The sequence below is a fragment of the Passer montanus genome, unplaced genomic scaffold (assembly GCF_014805655.1).
Source record: "Passer montanus isolate IOZ18808 unplaced genomic scaffold, ASM1480565v1 scaffold43, whole genome shotgun sequence".
Lineage (NCBI taxonomy): Eukaryota > Metazoa > Chordata > Aves > Passeriformes > Passeridae > Passer > Passer montanus.
The window spans coordinates 3,382,780-3,405,726 of NW_024369151.1; the positions used below are offsets into that span (position 1 = coordinate 3,382,780).

The window sequence follows — 22,947 nt, forward strand, 5'->3', positions numbered from 1 at the left end:
TTGCCCAAAACCAAGTGTACAACTTTTTTCTATAGACAAAGTTGGAAAAGAAATTATTATACAGCTCATAAAATGTAGCCAAGGATGCTGTCCTGTCTAGGGGTTATTCTGAAGGTGTATAGTGGGAGGTGATTTTATTTAAGATGGTGCTAAAAAGTATCTGAAAATCCACCTTTAGCTGCTTCCATCTTCAAGAATCAAAGGTATGATGGGCAGTGAAATAAAGCAATTCTTGGAAACACCAAAGAAATCCCTAAATTAATTCCTAGAATGCCTCCCCCTACCCAAGAGCAAAAGTGGACCTGTGCCTTTGCCTTTCCCTGCCACGTTCCCCCACCATGAGTGAAATATTGGGCATGACATTTTAGGAGAACCTCAAATATTATTTTAATCTCAAATGCTCTGTTATTGCAAGTGTCAAGTCCAACACTTCTTGTAAATACCTGGAGGACAGCCAGGTCCTGAGAACACAAGAGGTGTTAGGAACTGAACTTCATTGGTTAAGTATTGGAGAGCCATAGGAGCCAGCACACTGACTTTCTGTACACTGATTTCTTTGTCTTAACCTGTTGCTTTTTTTTTTTTTTATTTCTTCCCTCCAGAGTGTTGTCTGCACAGCAGGACTCAAGTGGTACCCTCACCCTTCCCTGATTCATTGTGTTAAAGGCTGTGAGGTGAGTTCGGCTTTAGCTCAGGTGGTCCATGGTGACTCTCCTAAATCTTACAGAAACAATCACTGCAGGCACGTGGGCTGTAAATTCCGGTTTTCAAGTGGGGCAAGCAGAATTTTGCCCTGACCACCCTATCACACAGACTGATTGCCTGCACTGGTTCTGACACTCAGTGGGGAAATTGGTGGTTTTCCCAGAGATGATGGTTGGTGACTCTCATTGGAGTTAAATGATCAAACAGCTCAAAAACATCGGTTGACCAAAAGAATTTCCCAGAATCTGGGAGTTTCTGGGAAGTTGCAAAAGCCTTCTCTTGTTTTTCCTTGATCTTGACTTATTTGAGGGACAATTCTTTCTAAGGCCAGCTAAGCTTTGGGCATCGGTGTGGGCAGAGAAAGTTTAGGAAAGCCAGGGATGATACCACTGGGTGGACAGCACAGCTGGACATGGAACAAATCACACCTCCCTCCACTGGCCACCTCTGTCTAAACCAGAAAAAAATAACCAGAAACATGCACTTACATTTCAGCTGTGATAGACTTTTAGAGTCTTGCAAGTTACTTGAGAAAAAAGTAATTATTTTGAAGGATGTTGTTTCTGCCAGCAACAATTTTTGAAATGTCAGAGAAGACTGAAGATGCTTCTGATGGTTAAACAGGGCTGGAGCACCTCAGTCTGTGACATGGCACTTATGTGGTTTCCATCATGCCAGCCCCTGTGTGTCTCACCCACAGCAAGAAGTCAATCCTTGTGGCACCCCTGGAAGGTTGGGAAGCTCCATGCCCATTTTGGCAATGAGCTGGCTCACAAGCAGAGGCACAGATGGAAATGGGCAGTGGCAGAGCTGTGTCTTCCCTCCACGTGTCCTGACTTTCTACCACACTGCCCAGGCTCTCAGCACCCAGTGACCCAAGCACTCTGAAGTTATTTTCCCAAAGTGTCAGAACATGAGACTGAATTCCTGAATATGACACAAAGCTCCAGACCACACTGCTGTGGGATGTGATTTGTCTTGAAGTGAAAGACAGGTTTCCTTCGCATACAAATGTTGGGCCCAAGAGGGTAATAACTCTCCAACAATGTAATAGTTTCTGTCTAGCTGTTCCCTAAATGAAAAGCATTCTGCTGTCAGTGCTCTGAATGTCATAAGCTGTCTCACGCATCGCATTCATGCAGGCTGGCTGGGTGCCCCCATTCTCCAAAGAGAGCTGAAATCACATCCAGCCACCATTAAAAAATGCCATTCAGGTGCTGATGCACCACTGGGTATCCATCCTCCTGCTGTTTAAGGATAGTTGTTACTGAGACAAACTTTGCAATGATGTAATAATTTACCAGAAGCCATTATTACTGACATGCTGCTTCTCAGCATTTTCTTCCTTTCCATCACTGCTAATTGCCAGAGCCCTCTGCATCAACAGGAACTTTCTTCTTTTTCAACATTCATTCAGCAGTGTCACTGCATCCTAATCCATCATCTGGGAAGGCTTTGCCCAGACAATTGATAATGGCCTCTAGCATCATTTTCAGAGCATGATGCTTCCAGGATCCATGGATGAGCCAGAGCCTGGCATTAAGATTTCAGAAGAAATGCCATCTTCACCATGCCCTTTTTTTTTCTTCCCATGACTATGGAAACAGAGACTAATAAGCCAGTAGGTCAATAATGCTGGGCCATTAAGCTGATACAACCCTAATGTATGAACATCCTTGGCATTAGGGAGGCTTCCCCGAACAGGAGGCTGTAAGTGGGGCATTATTTGGCTCTTGGTGATCGCAGTGGGAACCCCTGCAGCTGCTGCAATGTGATTTTTTGTCGCTCCCTAGTGGCAGGAACAGAGGTTTATGAGTCAGCCGCGTACTTGTCTGCACCTAACTTGGGTGTTTCAGTAGCAAACGAGTCCCTCTGGACTACATGAGTCGTCCTCCAAAAATATCAGAGCACTACGACGTGCATGAAGAGCAACAGAGACCTCACCCTCCACAGCCACGCTTCCAGGATCTCCCAAGCAAAGATTTTGGTCCCAAATCAGAATAGATGCTTTTTGTCCCATTCTTCTCCTCCAAAGGACTGGCTTGTCTACTCTGTGCCAGAGCAAATTCTTCCACGAGTTTCTTTATGGATTTTCCAGCATTCATAGGTGTAGGGTACAGGCATAGGGATGGAAATTTAAAGTCAAGATTTCCCATCAAGCAGGCACAGCCAGGCAACACAAGAGAAACATGGAGAAGCCTGCAGAATTTCCTGTGAGGTTGAGCAAAGTTCACAGTTTTAAATATGACCAGCTTGGCCTCAAAATATCTCTTCATGTATTTATGAATCATTCCCTTTTAACTCTTGGAATATTAATTAAATTGGAAGGGGGCTTTCAAGTCAAAGCCTTTGCCTGTATAAATAAATCAATATCTGTGGAAATCGGTGGAGTTAAGACATTTTAGAAGGACAGGAGCCTCACACTGTAACTCTGATTTCCTTGCCAACATTTGCAGTATCTGCACGTAATTAAACAAGTGACACTAAGTGAGTCTGTCCCCTCCTGGTAGTCCTGCTGTGGTCTGATATTGCCATCATTGCCTGGGTTTCCTCTACCTGATAGAAATATTTAAATTTGCAGCACATCAGCAGTAAAAGTGTGCATTTGCCCTGCTCCATTGAGTTCATTTCAATTCTGATGAGTGTGGCCATGGCGAGATCTGGAGAGAGCACGGCAAGCTGTCATGGCTGCTTCTTCAGGTATCCATCACTCTGGGTCTGCAATTGATGCAAAATCCTCCCAGGAAACCTCCCCAAGACATCCTGCCTGCTCTGCAATGATGTCTTCTTGCAGGAGAGTCCCTGGTGTGTTTTTCTCAGCGCAAAATAAGTGAATTTTTCAATGAGCAGATAAAATGGGAATGGCCTCATGAGCCTCTGAGTGGAGAGTTACAGACATATGACTGTGCTTTCTGCTGATCATCCATTTTTCTGAGCTTTCATTGCTGCCTGGGATTCTCACACATGGTATGGACCTTTTTACTGTTAGGTACAGCTGAGACTTCCAAGGAAGACTTCTGTACTTGCAGAACAAAAGGGCTCCAGTGTGCAATGAAAGACTTCAGGCCTTTCCTTTAGAATAGTGGTTATTATTCATGCCCTGTGCAGCACATGGACTAGTGATCACATTGCCCAGCCTAATGACCACATTTTCTTTTTCAAGGTGATTTATGAATTTCACTTAACAGCTCTCCACAATGTCCCTCTGAATAATTGCCATTATCCCATCTCTGAGCTGTGGAGTGGGGGAAGATCACGTGCCATGGCCAAGGTCCCACACAGTCACTGCTTTTCAGAGAACAGGAGAACATGGTCCCTGGGCTGAGCTCAGACCTCTTCCATTCCTCCTGGTGATTTTTTTTGTGCCCTCGTTGCTGACACGTGTTGCGGAGTCAGGAGAACTCTGGTGAAAAGCTCAGCTATTAAAAGCAAGCCCATTTTGCTGCAATGCATAACCTTCTTCTTATCCCACACAGTTTAGGAAGGTTAGCTTAAAATTATCAAAGGTGCCACAATTTTAGATGCCTGGATGCTGTCTGTGGGCCTAGTCAAATTAATATTCCTGAAGCATCCTCTTATGTGGGATGTGAAGAGGCAACAAGGGCTCATTTCCCTTCCATCTACTGTCCTTTTTTTCCTGTCTGTTTTGAAGGGAAAGGGGAATAATTATCTCTTGCTTTTCAGGGCAGCTGGTATGTTACAAACTCTATGGCTCCTTCAAATTTTTTGTGGTTTTCTTCTGAAATATTGTTACAAGTTTCAGGATTATAGAATCATAAAATGGTTTGGGTTGGAAGGGGCCTTAAGGTCATCCACTTCTAAACCCCTGCCATGGGCAAGGCCACCTTCCACTGTCCCAGGATGCTCCAAGCCCCATCCAACCTGGCCTTGGACACTGCCAGGGATCCAGGGGCAACCACAGATTCTCTGCCAGGGTCTCACTGCCCTCACAGGGAAGGATTTCTTCTGGACATCTAGCCTAAATTTCCGTTCTTTCACTGTGAAGCCATTTCTCCTTGTCCTGTCACCACAGTTCCTGATGAACTGTCCCCCTGTAGCCCCTGCAGACACTGGAAGATGTCTGTGAGGTCTCCACACACCCTTCTCCTCTCCAGCCACTACTTTCTCACCCTGTCTCCATAAGGAAGGGGCTCATTTTATCCATGTCCACACTCTCAGCCTTTTCCTGCTTTTTCCTTTTTCAGCCTTTCATGGGGGACAACTACTGTGACTCCATCAACAACAGAGCCTTCTGCAACTATGATGGTGGGGACTGCTGCGCCTCAACAGTCAAGACCAAAAAGGTAGGGATGCTCCTTCCTTTTCCCATGGAAATTCCTTGTTGAGTGCTGCTTTGTGCCTGGAAAAATTATTTTTGCTCAAAAAAGGAAGGTCCAAGGTCTCAGAAGGATCTTCAGCCCAGGCATCAGCTCACCATAGGCACTGAGTTCTTTCTGGTTCATTTATCATCCATCCTCAAGGCTCCAAAGGGAAACTAAAAGTTAGAAGTCATTGGGAAAATAGGAGAGAGTAAAAGGAAAGTGTCATTGTGGATCTGTTCTTTGATCCATATGTACCCACATGTGCCTGGCTTGCTGCTGACTGTCCCATCCCAGAGTGGGACAGAGAAGAATGTGGAGCAGGGCAGCATGGCTGGGTGGAGATATCAAATATTTTTTTGCACAGAGACCACATAGACCAGAGCCTTGCAAAAAGAGACAAGTTAGTGACACAGATCTATAAAATCATTACTTAAAGTAGGCATGATGCCTAGAAAAGTAAAATCCACTGGTTTCTATCACTCAGCAATGAGGGGGTGAAGTGGTAATTTCCTTGAAGCAGGATCCAAACAGACGAAAGAACATCCTTATTGGCACAGTGTGTGTTTGAGTAATAGGATGCGTTGCCACAGAGCATTATTAAGAACAAAAATATATTTGAAGTCAAAAAAAGAACAGGCCTATTTGTGGAGCTTTGCTCCTTCAGTGGTTATTAGACACTGTGATCTGGATGCAGTTTCTGGGGAATATTTGAACCCTTGGCTGTTTGGGCCTGGGGAAGAGTCCCTCCACACACATCTCCCCTTTTTCTGCTTCTTTAACACAAATTTCTGAGCACTGTTAGAGATAGTGACTGGGGTGATAGAGCTTGTGGCTTGGAGCAGTACAACATTTTATAAGTTTCTAACCAGCAGGGATTTGGAACTATATTCCTCCCCAAAAATAAAGCAAATTTTAGTTTCTGCCAGGTGAATATTTTACCTTATCTTCCAGATTTGTGGATAGAACAGAATGAAAAATCCAGCTGCATTAAGTATCTGATACATATTAATAAATAACAAAACCTGAGGGAGCTTGGGCTGAACAAATGATACCATCCGTGTTATCCAGCTGAGGAAAGAGGTCCTCTCTCCAGATTTGGCTGGAGACTTCTTTTCCTTCATTCGGCACTGTGGGCTGTCTCTGGTCCATCTGGGAACGCTGGGGAAGGGAGATGGGCATGCCCTGGCAAGTGGAAGGAGTTAATTTCTCCTCTGGGGAAAAGGCAGGGGAAGAGGTTGTTTTCCTAGCTGTGCTCTTTTCCCCTCTGTTGTGGTGTTCCTTTTGAAAAAAAAGTCCTGGGAGCCACATGCAGGGAAGCCTAGACAAGGCAGCTCCTCAGCTCCCCACGGGTGGAGTAGGGCATGGAGACCCCAAAAGGGGCTCCCTGGTGAAACAACCTCTGAAGAGAAGAGCAGGATGACAGACAGTGGCTCATCTGTTGTCTCCAAGAAGAGATTCCTATCTCTGGCTGATTTTCCAGCTTCTTGGGAGGAGCAGCCCAAGAGCAGCACAGCTTGCTCGCTGACCTCCCACCAGTCGGGAGGGCAGAGCTGGAAGTGCCCGGTAGCTCAGCATGGTGTAGGTCTTCTCCTCCCAAAACAGCCTGCCTGGGAAACTTTATCTCACTGCCTGCAGGCTGGAGGGCAGGCGATGAAAAATCCCAAACAGTGTCAGAAGAACAAAAGCGAGGTGCCTGGGAGGGGACCAACCCAAACCAGCCCCATCAAGACAGGAGCTGAGGGCACAACTGAAACAAGGGGGATGTGAGAGCTGAATTGAGGGGGAGTGGGGAGGGACAGGATTAAGGTTTGGGAGCAGAATTTATTGCTGGGCAGGGAGTTGAGACCAAGTGGGTTCTGCACAGAGTTGTGAACACTTACCAGCCAGGCGACTCACGCTCAAAATATCTGCTGCTTCCCTGCCACCCAGAAACCAAGTGACCTCCCAAGGAGGGGAAGCACTTTGTAGCCCAGTGGGTTGATGTTTTTTGTGCTAAAACTGCTTGATGCAAAGGGCAAATGGTCAGAGACGGGCAGCTGGTCACACATCTGATGGATTTTCTCCATGGAAGGGGAGGTTTTGTAGCTTTTTGGAGATAAGTCTGCTTTCACAGACTTCCCTGGGAGCTGGATCATTGTGACTGGGGAATTAGACTTGCCCTAGCTGACAGTTTAGAATCCCCCATCCTCAAGATCACACAGGTGGAGGGCTGAGCCATGGAGCCCATCACATCCCTGGCATGCCTTCAGCTCCCAAAGTCTCCTCCTCTCTCCCAAAACACCAACAACATCCCAGGAGCTGAATGAGACGCCTGGGAAAAGTGAGGAAAACCACCTTCTCCTTGGATCTTCCACACTAAAAGCGAGATGCTAAGTCCCAGTTTATTACATTTATAGGGTAAAAGGGGGAATAATAACCCAGCCAGGGGGGCTGTGGGGTCAGAGTCAAGGAGGCAGCAGGAGAACCTCGCTCCTGCAAAGCGGCTGCCGACACCTGCGGCAGCAGCCGTGGGGCCGTGGGGCTTGGCTCTCCCAGTTATTTTCCCATCTGAGGCCTTTGACTGAGACCAGATTTCAGGCCAGGCTGTTCAAATACAGCCCTCCCTTTGAAGAGGTTTATGAGTGGAGCATTACAGGAGATATTCCAAAGGGAAAAACAATGAAAGGTGAGAGAAAAAGGAGCTGAATAAAAATACTCCGCATACCAAATCCTTCCAGCACAGTTTGCCACCTACTTAAAAAGGCACAGTTTTAAAATACACATTGGGTGTAAAAGCCAAAAACCTGGAGGAGACATGGGAGGGGCGAGTCCAGCTCTGTTAATTCCAATACCAGATGAGGATGTATTTTCATACGGTTGTAGAGGGAGTGAGACACATGAAAGAGACTGCTTTGCTCCTTTTCTTTTAGGGTTACATACTATGTGGCAGATGTGTCAGTCTTTTAAAGCCCCTGCAAGTTTGCCCATAAATGTCCAACATTTATGCAACACCTGTTTTTCTCCCAAAATGTCACAGGACATTTTAAAAGCTTTAGATTTATCATCTTTTCCCCGCAGCAGCCATTGCTGAGGTGACACATGGTTCACATTTAAGAGAACATAGCAACTCCACACATTATTTTGGGAAAGGGCTGAAGATTAACGTTGCACCATGTGAAGATTCAGGAGTTAACAGTCGAGTAAGAGCTGGCTTCAGATCTTTAGTGTCCGCAAACTGTCAAGACTTAAGTTTCACTGCAGTCCCACTACCCTCCCAAACACACTTTGGGCTGCACACAGTGCTGTGAACAGGCTGCCTGAAAGCAAAATGCTTCGAGCCAAGTTCACTTTAAATCCAAGCCCTCTTACTTAATGTGAGACTTTGCACGCTCCTGTTTTGTTGCCCTGAAAATGCACAAGGGACTTCCATGCTTATCCTATGTTTTCCCTTTGCATTTGAGCATTAGCAGGGAATGACCTTGTGGATTCCGTCAGCGAGTGGGGAATGGAGCAGTGTGACTTATCTGACCAAGCACCAACTAATCAGCACTGCTGCTTAGATAGGAAATAATGAGTATTTGCCCTGCACTGTTCACAATCAGGCTGGAGAGCTTAAAAGAAATCATTAACGGCCTCTTTTGAATGCTGCAAGTGCCAACGAATAAATTCAGTCATAATCTGGGCATAAATTCGAGGCAAGTGCAGTCAGAAAGCAGGAAAAAAGAGACATTCATCAGCTTAATTATTTGTTGTGCGCTAATTGATGAGCGTCGCCCTGCAGTGGGTGAGAAGCCAGGGCTGGCACAGGGCTGAGTGCCACCCAAGGAAGCAGGCACATGGGCAGGCAGTGTGGGGAGCAGGGGGCTGATGGCAGATCTGTTGCTGGGGCAGGGGACAGGCCGTGCTGCCCTGTTTGTGACCCAGGAGCAGCTTTGAGAGACAGGAAGGCCATTGCCGGCCAACCTCCAAGGGAGGGAAAGCTTCTGTTATGTATCTGGAGGGGATAAAGTCTTCCGTGAAGGACAAAGCAAAATCCCATCTCCTTTTAATCTTCCTCCCCTCCTGACCCAGCACAGGTTGCCAGCTCCCTTCTGCCTGGCTGCTCTAGGAAGCTGCTTCTTGCTTTGTATCCTGCTGCAGATAAAAGAAGACACTATTTTCTAAAACATTACATACGTGACACTGCCAGAGTAAGGGAAATAAATAACCTGGGCATAACTGGCTGTCTCTGGGCTCTTGGCCACCGGTGAGGAGCTTGTGGGGTGTGCAGCATTGCTGGGAGAGGCTCTGGCTGTTTCCTCTGATTCATTTCAGGAAATCTTCTCTCCAGTAACTGTCTCCTCCACTTCTTTTCTTCCCTTTCCCTTTTATAAGTTTTCCCTAGAGCAGACTGTCTAGAAAGGCCTCGCAGAAATCAGAAATTCTTTCTTTAGGCTCTGCTTACGTACTTTGTTCCAGACTGGGATTGCAGATTTGCCTCGTTGAAGGTCCTGCAGTCTGGTCCCTGTAGATTTAAAGACACTGAATTTGCTTTTTTAAAATTCCCTCAACTTCAACCATTTTTTAAGGGTGAACTTTCATCTGTCTTTCCTCTCTGCCTTTCCTTTTTGTCGCATAAGGGGTAAAACTGCAGCTCCCATGAGAAAAACCTGCCTCACTCAATTATCACTCAGGTTTTCCTTCAACTGTTTTGCCCCATAGCACTTGGTAAAAAAAGAGAAAAAGTGTCCTGTCCCTTCAGCCTCTTGACATTTCTGTCCAACACCTTGGAGAGGAAAACCAGCAAGTGCCTTGGCGGAAAACAAATGAGGACTTGTGGTAGATAGAGGGCTGTGTGGGATTCATCCAAAGCTTTGCTTATCTAAAAGATAGGCCAGTTATCAAAACCTCTTCAGAGACTTTATGGCCGAGAATTCAAGGCCTAAAGAAAGGAGCTTTGAACTGAGGGGCAGCTCTGGCTCCAGCAGGGATTTCCAAAGGCTGTCCCTGTCTCCCTGGGAAGGGAGGGGAATGAGTCTGCACTCCTACCCCTAAAGCCAACAGAAATAACCACTTCTTGGTATTTTGGAGAAACAAGCACCTTCTCCCAGCTCTCTGACTGCAACACAGACCTGCCTTAGGCAATCTCAGATCTTTCTCCATTGCCACAACATGGTTTTGAGGCAGTTTGGTAACATTAGAAGCTTAAGTGACCACCACAGCTGAGGAAATCCTGTTCATCCAGAAGAACTCATGCTCCTGCCACAATGCTGCTCCTAACTGGGTGTGTTTGCCAGCTCTATAATTAGCCAGGGAGATAGAATGAATGGTGGGTGAGCAGGGAGGAAGGCAGGATACAATGCTGAGTGTTGCTTCATGCCTCTGGAAGCAGCTGAGCCCTCCAAGCACGCGGGTTCTCCCCAAAGTGTGGGTGAACTCACTTCCCCACCAGCCCTCAGTCACAGGCTCAGTGGCTGTAGCTGCTTGCCATGTGAGAGGAGCGTTTCCAGTCAGGGTTGGTTGGGATGGGAGCTTATTTTGGGGCTCAGAGCTTGGTTTCATAATCCTTCAGGGAGGCTTTCCAGGCGTCAATAAATTAAAAGCAGTGATGGTAGCAGCACATGTTGCCTATCCTGAGAGAACTGTTCTTGGCTTCAAGGGACATGGGGCTTCCCACAACATACGGCGCTCCCAGGGGATGTGCTAGTGGAGGGTGTTTGCTTTGCTATCCGACCTCACTTCATTAGCAAGTGTTACAAAAAACAGCGAACAAACCTTCCCTGCTCCACCGCCAGCTATTTGGCCTCTGGGTGGTCTGGCTCCTATTAAATCTTCGGTGATTATTTAGACTAATTACATTCATGTTTGCACAATCAGTAGCACGAGAGTAGGAAGCACAGCTGATTGCTGAGCAACTGAGCTCCATGTGGTTTGGCAAGCGGGCTCCTTCGCTCTGCTCCGCGGGCAGGCGGGGATGCGGGATCCATGCGGGCTGGGCTTTCCCGGGAATCCCTGCTGGCTTTGGGCCATCCTGCTGCCACTGGTTCTGGTGAGGCAGCTCCCAATTTGCACACGAAGGAGAGAGCAGAGCATCTGTTGGGTTCAGCTGAGCTACGGCTCAATACACCACAGTTGCTGGTTTCACTGGAGGAAAGTTCAATTTATGGTGGGGTAGTCAATGAAAACAGAGGCTTTTAGAACTGCATGTGCTGCATGGAGAGGAGGTTTCCTGCAAGCTTTTTCTTCCCAGGCCCTCTGGAGCAGTGCCCTAGGTGTGAACCCACATACCAGTGCTCAGAGCTAAAAGGGGGCTTGCTCTTGCTCCCTTATCTCAAACTGTTGACCTCAATGCTGAAAACCACTGGGAAGATCCTTCCAAGATGCTTTTTTATCCCTCAAGGGCCTTGTCAGGGAACAGAATAGTCCCTGGTGTTTGAGCTGGGAGGCTCTGGGGAGGCACAGGGCTGTGACACTCAGCACAGGCTGCCACACTTATCTCCCAGGCCACACTGCCCGCCGAGGCTCTGCCTGCAGCAGGGCCTCCGCAGCCCCAGTGAGGCCTGTCTGGGAGATTTCGCAAACACTTCAGGGCTGAAATCTAACAACAGCCTGTTTCCCAACACTTTGCAGCCCTCCTCCCCTGTTTCCCCCTCCCTGGGCCCGATCCTGCCTGCCTGGGTGCTGCTGTGAGCCAACCCCAGGCATGGGCAGAAGGCACAGCCAGGTCAGCCTGATACCAGACTCTGTGAGGGACAAGCTTACAGCCTTTGCAGAGCTGTTTTACATCCCTCCCTCTACCTGTCTGGGATTTCTCCTGTCAACATTCGCACCAGTTCCCTACAGACTGGCCTTTCTCAGCAGGCATCAGCCTTGGGATGTCACCAGCCTCTTCAGATAGGTGCATGTAGCAAGGAGTAATGACCTCTCTCTCGTTCCATGACCTGCATCCCAGTTCTGCATTGCTCTGTCGCATTGTTTCCTTTGTTCCCACAGTTGGGAGCATGGCATCTAGCACAAATCTAGCCCTATTTCTAAGAGACAGTTTGAGTTTATCCAAAGTCTCTTCACTCAGTGTGGCAGAGGATGCTCAGGGCTCCCATGCCTTGGTGGAGAAGGAAGTCTGAGGTCATGCACTGTGCAGCAATGGTGGTGAGTTGGCAGAGGTGTTTTGGATCCCCCGTGAGTTACACCTGGCTGTCTGTGCCAGCCTCCCGCCCATCCTGTGAGCCCACACCTGCTGCCCTCGCTCCTCTAGGTTCAGAGCAGGACGTGTCATGTCCTGCACACTCCAGGTGACAGGAATGATGGAGGTTGTGTCTCTTTTCTCTTGATGATGGATAGTCTGTGGTCCAGTGTGGTTGTGGTGTGACTCACATTCCCCGGAGCGTTGTTGATCCAGTGCCATGACTGTGCTGGATCATCTCCAAGAGCTGTATGTGTAGGTGTGTGGAGCTGTGTTCTTTACTTATGTCTTTTTCAATCTACTTTAGCTGGTCTGAGGGTATAATATCTTGCATTACTTTATCAAATGTCCAAGACAGACCCTAAACTTAATTTTTAGCTTTTTCTTCTCACTCTCCTAGACATTTTCTGCGGTTTCTACATGGGGAGATGGACACAGATGAAATGCAGAGTTTGGTGTTTTGAAGGAAGAGGAGCTGATCCTTGCTCCTGGCTCTACAATGGGTCTATCTGGGAATTTCAATGCAGGTCATGTATTCTGGTAATGAGCTGGGCTTTCACAGACCTATTTAAAAAGAAAAGAGGTAGTTAATCTTGGAGTATGTATATCTGGGCTCCACACCTAAATGGACTATCATTCAGTGAAAGGATCAGCATTTATTATTTCTAGCACATCCAGCAGCTCTATTTCATGTCTGTGTACTCCAGAGGCTGTCACTGTGTGAGCCCAAGGCAAAAGACAGTCCTTCTTCTAAGGACTTTCTAAGCTTTTACAGTTTCCCTGAGCTGGGTACTTCAGGCAGTCCCAGCAGATTCTGTGTGTGGGTTAAATTCCCTAAATACCTATGGAAATCAGGTCCTTGGGGAACTCAAATGTGTATTTGTTGTAAATGTTGTTTAAAGTGGAAAACCCTGTATTACTGCTAAGTTTTTGGAGAATTTTGTCATGCCTAATTTGACTGTGACTGTGCTTATTACCCATAGAAATCTCTGCCTTTTCACATAATAGAAAACTGATCTCTGGAGCTCACTGCCATAAGACAAAACAATTCATCTATCTGGACAAAAGCACTGTAAAAATCAAATTGCATAAAAAGCCTCCATAAGGGACATAAAGTGAATAAGACTGATCTGATCAGGAAGAAACCCTTCTCCATCAGGCTACCCACTGCTGGGAACTGCTGCAGAGCCACAAAGCTGTCTGCTCTGGGGGCCACAGCTCTGCCTCAGAGAAAGCTTCTGCTCTTCTATCCATGACCACTACTGGGAGACAATGAACAGCCAGACATTTCTTCTCTGGTTGCTCCATCTCCCCAGGAATTGGCTGTAATGCAGCAGCAATCCACTCTTGTACGTGCACCTTTTCAGGTCGCTCCAGGGCTGAGCACAGCCTGTGAGAAAGCAAAGAGGAAAACAAGGGATTCATGAGGAGAAGTGGGAGGAGAGAGAATGAAGGATGTTGCACTTCAGGCAACATCAAACTCATGCCAGTTTGTGTGTCTTAAGGCTGCTGTTTCAGCAGAAAGTCGGTGAGGGGAATGTGAGCTGGTGGTTTGGAGACAGAGCTATGCAGAGCTTTCTCTCCTGGCTCTGATGTTCCCGCAGGTGAAATGGGAGCATGTTTGGGATCTCCGTGCCTGCAGCACATCCTGCTTAAGCCTGGGCAGCAGCAGAGACAAAGTGCAGTAGGCTGTCACCGCTAATTTCAGACACTTTACTGGAATGCCTGAATTGGGTGTGTGGCTGACCTGTGTTCAGTGCAAAGTGTGGATCCATCTTCCCTGTCTCTCCTCTGAATGAAGGGGCTACTTAATCTCCTTTGTCAGGTTGTTACAGGCAAACACAGGGAATCTAGGCCAGGGAGAGGAAAAAGCTTGATCAAGACAAATGAAAGAATCAGGTTCCCAGGTCTCGCCTCCAACCAGTAGCTTCATTGTACATCAGGGAGGATTTTTTAAGTCAAAATCATTGCCAAATCCAGATTGAACTGAATGATTCAGGAAAAAAAAAATGAAAACAGCGGAAAGCTCCAGGCATACTTAAATGTTTTGTTTGAGCATTTTCTAAGTGAAACAAGTTTTTGTTTCAAGACATAACTTTTGCTGTGAAATAGTCTTTTGTATTTGTTTGTCTTGAAGGGAAAGGTCAAACCTGCAATGTAGCAGATAATCTAAACCAAAATGTTTCCTTCTACACTGAACAGAAAAAACTCAGTCTTTATTTTGCATGTATCTTTTTTTTTTTCCTTTCCAGTATTTTAACTCAGTCATAAAACAAACCCTACTCAGCCTCCTCCCCAAACCTCATTGTTTACAGACTTCTCTGTTTTCCTATCTAAGAATATTCATAACACTGTGATATGAGACAGTCCTGCTCGGGCTGGCTTCTGTTGGATCCAGTGACCCTTAAGCTCCTATTGTTTTCTGCAGTTTACAAACTTATTCAGTTGCCAGTTATTTGGATTCATTAGCTTCTAACTTTTTGGACTCTTTCTTCTCTTTGCAATCTCCATATTTGTGCAATTGTAGATTCAGATTATTCACTGGTTATCTAGTTCATAAGTCACCGAGGCCATGGCTTGATGAAGAGTCATCACCCTATTCCACCTGGAGGGTCAGGTCTTCTGTGAATGGAATCAAAAGCAAGGGGAGGAGGCTCTCTAAGTCCTGTTTTGGTGATGAACGTTGGCTATTTAGTGTCTCTGTCAGCATGTCCCTGCCTAAGGCTACCCAGTTGTGAAATAAAGCTCCACACCCCTCCTTCCCAAATTGTGTGCGTCAGGAGAAAGGCATCCTGGAGAGGGACAGGCAGGGACTCGTGTGGAAGGTCTAGCTGGAGATGACAGCACAATGCTGGGTCCACATTCCTAGATGGGCTGTGGGTGATGCATAGGGAGCAGGCAGACTCAGGCATCATAGCCTGGAGAAAAGTGTTTGTGAAAGGGAGAGTGAACGTGTGGCAGCAGAGCCAGGGGGAGCAGAGAGCGTGTGCAGCCCTCGCTGGGAACATTGGAACAGGTTGTGGCACTGCCTTGGAAGGAGTGTAAAGGAGGGGAATGAGGTCATTTGTTCAGCCTGCAGATGGGAGAAATTCTTGGGAATTCACTTCAGGGCAAGTGAGACACTTGTCCCACTGCCTTTTCTGCAGGTAAATACTGTGATGAAAGGCCCAAATCAACTTGCAGTGGGCAAGCATTGCAGGCTATTGTTTCAGCTCCTTCCCACGCTTCTCCAGAGGGGTCACACAGAGATGACAGATGGTGAATGCAGCAGTCTCCCACTGCATTCCTCTGCTGTGCCTCAGTCCCTGTTAGCTCAAACACAAGAGGTGTTCCGAGAAGTCTCTGCTGGACTCCAGCTGCACTGATCTGTGAGACAGTGCTTGGTTCTGCTCCTGAGGAACTGAACACAAGAACATTCATAGTTAAGTGCACAAATGGACTTAAATAAAGCAGCAGCACCCAAACCATAGGCTCTTAGGAACCTACTTGGAGCACCAGCTCAGCACTAACACAAATCACTGTAAAAAATAACAAAGTGAATATTGCAGCTGATCTCTGAAGATCTCACCCCGGAGATCTTTTTTGTTCTCCAGGCTGCCGTAGGTGTGTTCCTTCCTTCATGCCTTTGTGTTTTTGGCTTCTTTCCCAGGTGACACCGTTTCCTATGTCCTGTGACCTACAAGGAGAGTGTGCTTGCCGGGACCCCAACGCCCAAGAGCACAACCAGAAAGACCTCCGTGGCTTCAGTCTTGGATAAAGCCAAGTGACATGGAAAGGAGGACCACACTGCTCAAGGCAGGCTAGGAGAGACACCACATCCCTTTTGGTATTGTTTTTAACATTTAGCTGCTCAACTGGATGGCATTTCTGCACCAGGGACCCTTAGAATTCAACCAGTCTGCCTTTAATTTTTGTCCAAGAAGAACTCAAAGTAGGGGTTCATGTATTAATTATATCTTAAATGGTGATCATGAGAAAAAAAAAAAAACAAACAACCAAGAGTCAAGTCAAGATGATTTTCATGTATCAAAACAGCATGTTATGCCCATCTAATTTGAACAGTTCATATCTAGATTCAAGGCGAGAAACAAACTATTTATATACACATATTTATAGAAATAAGTAGAGAGAGAGAAAGAGTGAGAGATTATGATCAACGCAAAAACACTTTCCCCTCCCCAGCACTCACAACTCAGACCGTTTGTAGAAGAGGCTGAGCTCTTGGAGGACTCTAAGCTGAGCCTTTTCTGATGCTGAATGCCAAGGTATCGCATGCTCGGGGCACTGTGGTTGGGGTGGGATCTCCACAGGGCTGGGCCTCTTGGCAAGTGACTTGCCAGGCACCCAGCCAGCTCGAGGTGTGGGATGCATCTGCTCCTCACAGGAACGCTACTTCCAGCCAGGCAGCTCAGCAGACTGCAGTGGCTTTTCTGTACAGCTCCTCCTTCTCCCCCTGCCCTCAAAGAGCCAACAAAAAGCCCCCTTGTAGCCTGCAGGGCTTCTGGGGCGTTTCTGTGTGGAGCTGGGCAGGTGGGCCCATGGTGGAGTGAGGGAGTGGGGAGTCTAAGGACTGGCAATGAGGAACATGGATGATTGCTTCTGAGGAGCACAGAGAGGGGAACTCGCACCCGCACTTGTCATTTGAGCATGTCTGCTGCTGCTACTCCTGCTGCTATGTCCCATACAAATAGTTTCCTTACTGTGTCAGGACAGGGTGAAAAACAACCCCATGCAACCAAACAGTCTGCCTTAAAGCTTACCTACAACCTGCCTTTCAAACCCTCTGGTCTCTTCCTCAGCACTGGGGCAAGAAAACAGGACACCAGCCAGCCAAAGGAATCTGCTTTCTGGTCTCCACTCTGCCAAGTGGTTCTGCAGCCTCCTCCACCCCACTCTTAGGGTGATCTGATTCTGACAACTGCTTCTTGATCCCATTTTCTCGGGAGAGGGAGAGAGGAGGAGGAGACACCTGCCATGAGGAAAGGCCCATAGGAGACAGTATTAGAATTTTGGCCATATTTGTCAGTATTAAGCTGCCAGGCCAGTGGGTCGGACACTTGGGATAGACCAGGAGCCTAGCTGTTTGTAATCTTCCAGAAAGAAGGGCATTAGCTGCAGCAGATCTCACACTACCCTGTCATCCTCCTGCTTCAGCCCAGAGGGCAACATGTGCCAGACCCTCAGTGATTCCCTTCCTTACAGGGTTCATTACATTGAGTCACTGAGATACCCAGGGCATCCAATGCTGCTGCTGCTACTGCAGCCCATCCCAGGGAAATCCCAGAGATCTTTCCAGTGTGGCTTGGGCATGTGCTCCAAGTTCCCACTAAGAAGTACACACATCCAAAAGAGCATCCTTCCCAGTGTTAAGTTTGTTTGTTCCTTGGAACTGTTGTGACTTTCACAATCTACTGGGTAAAGAGAAAAACATTTTTTTCTAACTCCTGCTTTAGGCACTGGAGAAAGGCAGAAGGGTAAGGGCAGGGGTCATTTAGCTCACAGAAATAGATGTAAAAATGATTTGGAGAACTAGAGATGGAAAAATTATAGAATAATAGGTGCAGGGAGCCAGGTTCTTGTTACCCACTGTTGGGGTTATTTCTATTGGAATGAACCAGAGAAGAGTCTCAAGAACAAAGTAGAGGTCTGGAGAGGGGATTGTCATTAAGAAGGTGAGGAGCTCTCTGTTGTGAAGCTCCAGCTATTCCTAGAGAAGGCCTGGCCATGGGAGCTGTGTGGATGGCCCTGCCCCTTCTGTGCAGTGGGATCAGGGTTCCTGCCATGGAATCAGACTGGACATCCCCCAGCTTAGAGAACAGTGGCATAAGCTTCCACTTTTGCCCTTTGCCTTCTACCTAGTTCTGCCCCTTCTGTGCAGGGGTGTCCTGGAAAGGGAGGTGCAATGGGATCAGGGTTCCTGCCATGGAATCAGACTGGACATCCCCCAGCTTAGAGAACAGTGGCATAAGCTTCCACTTTTGCCCTTTGCCTTCTACCTAGTATAGGAAGCAAATAACTGTGCAAAGGTTGCTGCTTCCTTCTGGTCCCTTTGCCCTCCCCTGTTTTGTTGGCAGTTTGTTCGTGTACCACCCAGCCTGTCAGAAGAGCTCACAACCTCAAAAGTCTTTCAGACTGGCACTTCATGTCCTCAACGCCTGAGGTATCTTGGTGTGATTTCCCCTCTCCATCCCACCTGGGTTTCATCCCAGCAGGGAGCTTCAGTTCAGCTCCTGTGTGCATGCTGAAAATGCCCTTCCCAGTGCAGAGCTCAGCATGGAGGAGATTTCCCATCTGCTTTTCCCACTTGGACAGTGCCCAGCAGAGACCGGTCTGTACAGATATTATTGCCACTTGCTGCTGTGGGCTCACAGGAGCTGAGGGCCAGCTGTGCCCCTCTGGCCAGCCAGGGCCAGCCCCTGCTTGCTGAGCTGGAAACCTCAGCTCAAAGGAGAGTGGCTTCTTACCAGCACAGCCTCACTCTTCAGCTTCCTCCTGCAGTCCTGGTGTGCCCCAATTCCCTTTCCCACCAGCAGACTTTCCATGCTGCTATTTGATTTTTATTTTTAACTACTATGTTGGCACTGTCCATATCCTCCAGTAGGCCTGATGGGATCAGGAGTGGAAAAAAGTTCTGCTCTGAGTCGTGTTAAATCAAATGATTTGTTGGTTTTTTTTGGTTTTTTTTTCCATTGGGGAAAATCCCCTCTGCATTTTCAGGTGCTGTATCAAGCACCCAGAGAGATGCCAAGAGGGGAGCAGACACATGCTCAGGTCTTGTCCTCTGTGCTTCCAACTTTGGGCAAGGCTCAAAGTGAGCTGGATCCTCACATCATCTACCACTGTATGGGCCTCAAATGCCCAGTGGAGTCCTAGGAAAGACCCTCCCTGACTGTGGGGGGCAGTGGGTGGAAAGTGAGAGGGACATCAACCCCCACCTCCACCCTCTGAGCCAGCAGCATAGGACAATATCAAACCAGAAGTGTGGGGGAAGAGAAGCGGGTGCTGATGCTGGTGAAATTTAGCTGCTCATAAAGTCCAGTTCCCATTAGTGCCAAGATCTTCTCTGTCACAGATAGTGAGCCAGGGTTGCACCTTATCTAGGGCCACCAGGCTGTGGGGGATGGCCATGGCCAGCAGGAGGGAAAGCTGGAGCAGAAAGCGGTGAATGGTGCACGGTGGGGTGGGAAACTCCAATCAGCTGCTACCCCTCTCCCTCCCCACCATCTCGCAGACAGGCTGAGCTGGTGTCCTCCTGCTTTTCTTGCATCTTGCGCTGTCACCCCCAGGCTGAGAAAGGAGGATGGCACCAGAGGATTCTTGGAATCGGGTTCCAGCTACCTCCCTTCTAGTTTCAGTTTCACTTGGTTGTAACTGTCGGTTTGTTTTAGGTTTTACCTGTGTCTAAGAAAATAAAAAATTTAAAAAAGGGAAAAAAAGAGAGAGAAAAAAGAAGAGAGAGAGAAAAAAGAAAGCCCCATAGCCAACAAAATTTTTTTGCTGCAAGTGATTCAAGTGGAAAAAAAAATAATGTGTGAGGCTATACAGAGAGGAACAGGAGAGAAAAAAAGAAAACAACAAAACCCATAAAAAATGGAAAAAAGAAAAAGGAAAGAAAACCCGCATAATCCAAATCCAAGAAGAGCAAAGCCTATTTTTGTGTGTTTGAAAGGAAAACACCGATTCTGCCAGCTGAGTAGAGAGCTAGATACTAAGTGTAGATTTCCCTAGAAGTACCGTGAGGTTTTATAACATTGTCTGGTTTTGTTTTCCTTGTGTGTTGTGATAAGTCCAGGAACTAAGGCTAAGGGGTTATCCCCTGGTATATTGTTGTTTGTGGGGGGAGGGAGGGGGTGGAGTTTGTTATTTTTTTTCCAGATTATTTTTTTAAGTGTGTATTTGTGCTTATTTTTACGTTATCCAACTGTACATACGCATTTAATCAGTATTTCACTGTGCTCTAATTACTGCACTCAGAAGCACTGCACAGTCGGAATCCCGGAGAGCTGCGAGAGACTGGGAGTGAAGGGGGAAGGAGAAAGCTGCTACCTGAGCAGACAGGTGATTCCCATTTTGGGGAAGCGGGGTGCTGACCACCCCCTTCCCACACTCCAGCCCCTTGTGCCCATTCGAGGCCAAGCTAGAAGACAGGAGGAGATGGGGTGAAGTCAGGCAAGGCTGGGATGCCCAAAGGGGTTTCAGAGCTGCAAGTCTGGCCTTTGAACTATTTTGGATGCTGTGGAAATTCCCAGCCTTTTGGCAGCATCTTGCCCTCCCTGCCCAATCCCTGGAGGACCCAGTGAGAATTGATGGGCATGTTCATATCACTGGGAGAGGACCACATGCCTTGCAGAGATATGCTGTAGGTATCTCTAGATATCTTCATGGTTGTGGGCCCCATTTTGGTCTCAGTGGTGCAGCTGAGCTGATCTGTTTTAGATTTTTTCCATGTTACCCCATCCTCTGGGGAGGGCCATCTCCCTGTTGAGGGCAGCAGCACTCCTGCCTCTGGGTGACCTTATATGCTGGGCATACTGAAGGCCCGAGAACAGTCCCATTTCCCTGGAGGACCTTGACCACTGCCTTCAGTGGGAGCATGAGCAGAACATCAGCAGGAGCAGGTCCAGGTGGCCCAAGATGTATTTCCTTGTAGCTATGGTCAATTTGGGTAGTAGGGATTTGGTGTTGGGCTGTTCCTGCCACCTGGAGGGGTTCAACCCCTCCTGTTCTTTTTAGCAGGAGCAAAGTGAGGCTTAATGTTTTGTTTCTGTCTTCGTTTAGCAAACTGAGTTTTTCCCTTTTCACCGGATCTACACATCCAAGATTCATTGAGAATGAGAATCACTTCCTCTGAGGCCACACTCAAGAGCTTGGGTTGGCCTCAGGTGTTCAGTGAGGAGTCTTGGTGCTACTTGTTGGTAGTTTTAGTCCTGTTGGGTCGAGATGTGGAGCTAACAAGTCCAAGTTGTCTTTGGTTCCCATTCTGGCTTAGTTTTTAGTCTTTTGTTTTTTCCTTCTTTTGGTGAGGCCACATTCAACCACCAGTTTCCATCTTCTGAGTGCAAAGAACCAGGGCTTTAACAAAACATTTCACCAGCAATTCAAGAGGGAATTGGAACCATTGTGGAGTTTGCATTGTACGGCCTCTGTAATTACGTACCTGTCTGCAGATGAGAGGCTGAATTTTGCTCCCATCAAGTCAACACAGGTTTTTGTTGTTGTTGACTTCACTGGGAGCAGGATTGAGCCATACTATATATATAAATATATATATAAATATATATGTGATATATATATAATATTATATGTGTAATATTATATATATATCAGTGTAATATTTACAAATAAAACTGTGATCTCGTCTAGAGAAAAATGTATTCATATTACCAACTGCTCTTCCATATTTATGTATCATATTGTATCTTTTTATTATAATTATTATGATTATTATGGTTATTATTATTATTATTATTATGGAATCTTTCTTGGCACCTTTTGGAAGCCACGTCAACCAATACTCCAATGAAGTGCTGAGGATCTATTTTCACAAGAATTCTACTGGTCTACTGTATAAAAGAGAAAAGAAAAAAAAAAAAGAAACAAGCAAAATACAGTTCAACCCTTAATTCTGTACCTCACGCCTGTACGTTTGCTGCTCCAATTTTGGGTTTTATTTTGCGTTCGTTTGTTTTTAACGGATCTAATTTAAGTCTCCAAGCAATATATAAAGATGTAAATAGTAAAGCTTATTTATTAAGATTGTCATCTTTTTTAATTTATATTTACACAATTGTTCATCTAATTTATTTTTTTTTCAATACAGTTTTTAACAGTTGTCCTTTTTGGTTCATGATGTTTTTTAAATCATTTTCACAGAATTTCTTTATACAGCTTTTTCTCTTTCTTTGAATAAGCAACAACTTCCTCTGGTCCTTCAAAAACAGGTCATGTTTCACTCCAAAAAAAAAAAGTTATGTCAGATTCATCAGAAATATTTTGCCATTGTTGATTCCTATACCCTAAAGTTCTATATTATATAAATATATAATACCTTGTATGCTTAAATATTTAACTGTGTGATTTTGTATATATCTTCATACACATGCTCACACACATATGAGGGTTAATGTCCCCAGATGTTGGGAGAACAGAGAATCAGAAACACAAACAATATAAGCTTGTATTAAAGAGTTCTGAACTGGACCCCTCACTCTTGCCACGTCTCCTTTGCTTTCGGTCGAGCCAATCCATGGGGGTATACCCAGCGTGGGCAGCGAGTGGCTGTTGGGTCCCACATCTGGCTGCACAGCTGCTCAGCATCCTGCTCCAGCTCTTTGCTTTTGGGGCAGAGGGTTGAAAACCCCCCTGTGTTGTCAGAGGGGTGCAGGGGGTGGAGGGAGGCGGTGCTGTCCAGGGCCCTGTGAGGCCATTTCGCTTCCAGTGGGTTTGGCTCTGCCAAGGGGTTTCGGCTCCTGTTCTCTCCAGGCAGGCTGGTGGAGGTTTTGGTGTGAGAGAGCTTGAAAATCAAACTTGTTCATATTCTTCTTAGCTTCTTCATCACATGCAGAACATGTTCATCCAGAAAACCACTCCCGATGGGAGCCTGCCTTGGCTCAGGGGTATTACCTAGAAGGGAAGCAAGGCTGGAAGCAAGCTATGTGCAGCCAGAGAGCTGAACATCCTGAAGCACAGAGCCTTGGGGCACATGCGAAAACAGACAAATAAAGATAAATCAGTCTCCAGTGGTCTAGAGAGAGCCAGGTTTGCAGTCTCACAGAATCA

The 22,947-nt window shown here is 46.7% G+C and overlaps 1 protein-coding gene and 1 long non-coding RNA gene across 3 annotated transcripts in view; both read left to right on the plus strand.

Annotated features, from left to right (window-relative positions):
- PAPPA (pappalysin 1) overlaps nucleotides 1-16,071 on the plus strand; it is a 175,030-nt gene extending 158,959 nt beyond the window's left edge. Inside the window, exons 20-22 of one of the 2 annotated variants that reach the window (XM_039720237.1) lie at nucleotides 603-674; nucleotides 4,911-5,009; nucleotides 15,818-16,071. In XM_039720237.1, coding sequence (XP_039576171.1) covers nucleotides 603-674; nucleotides 4,911-5,009; nucleotides 15,818-15,925 — 279 coding nt within the window. In that variant the 3' untranslated portion in view covers nucleotides 15,926-16,071. The remainder of the gene's footprint in view (nucleotides 1-602; nucleotides 675-4,910; nucleotides 5,010-15,817) is intronic. The other variant, XM_039720239.1, reaches the window with a different exon arrangement.
- A 4,079-nt stretch (nucleotides 16,072-20,150) lies between these two features.
- Nucleotides 20,151-22,368, plus strand: LOC120507496. Its single transcript, XR_005628785.1, has 2 exons — nucleotides 20,151-20,226; nucleotides 20,947-22,368. It is a non-coding gene; the product is annotated as an uncharacterized LOC120507496 (long non-coding RNA).
- Nucleotides 22,369-22,947: the final 579 nt, after the last annotated feature.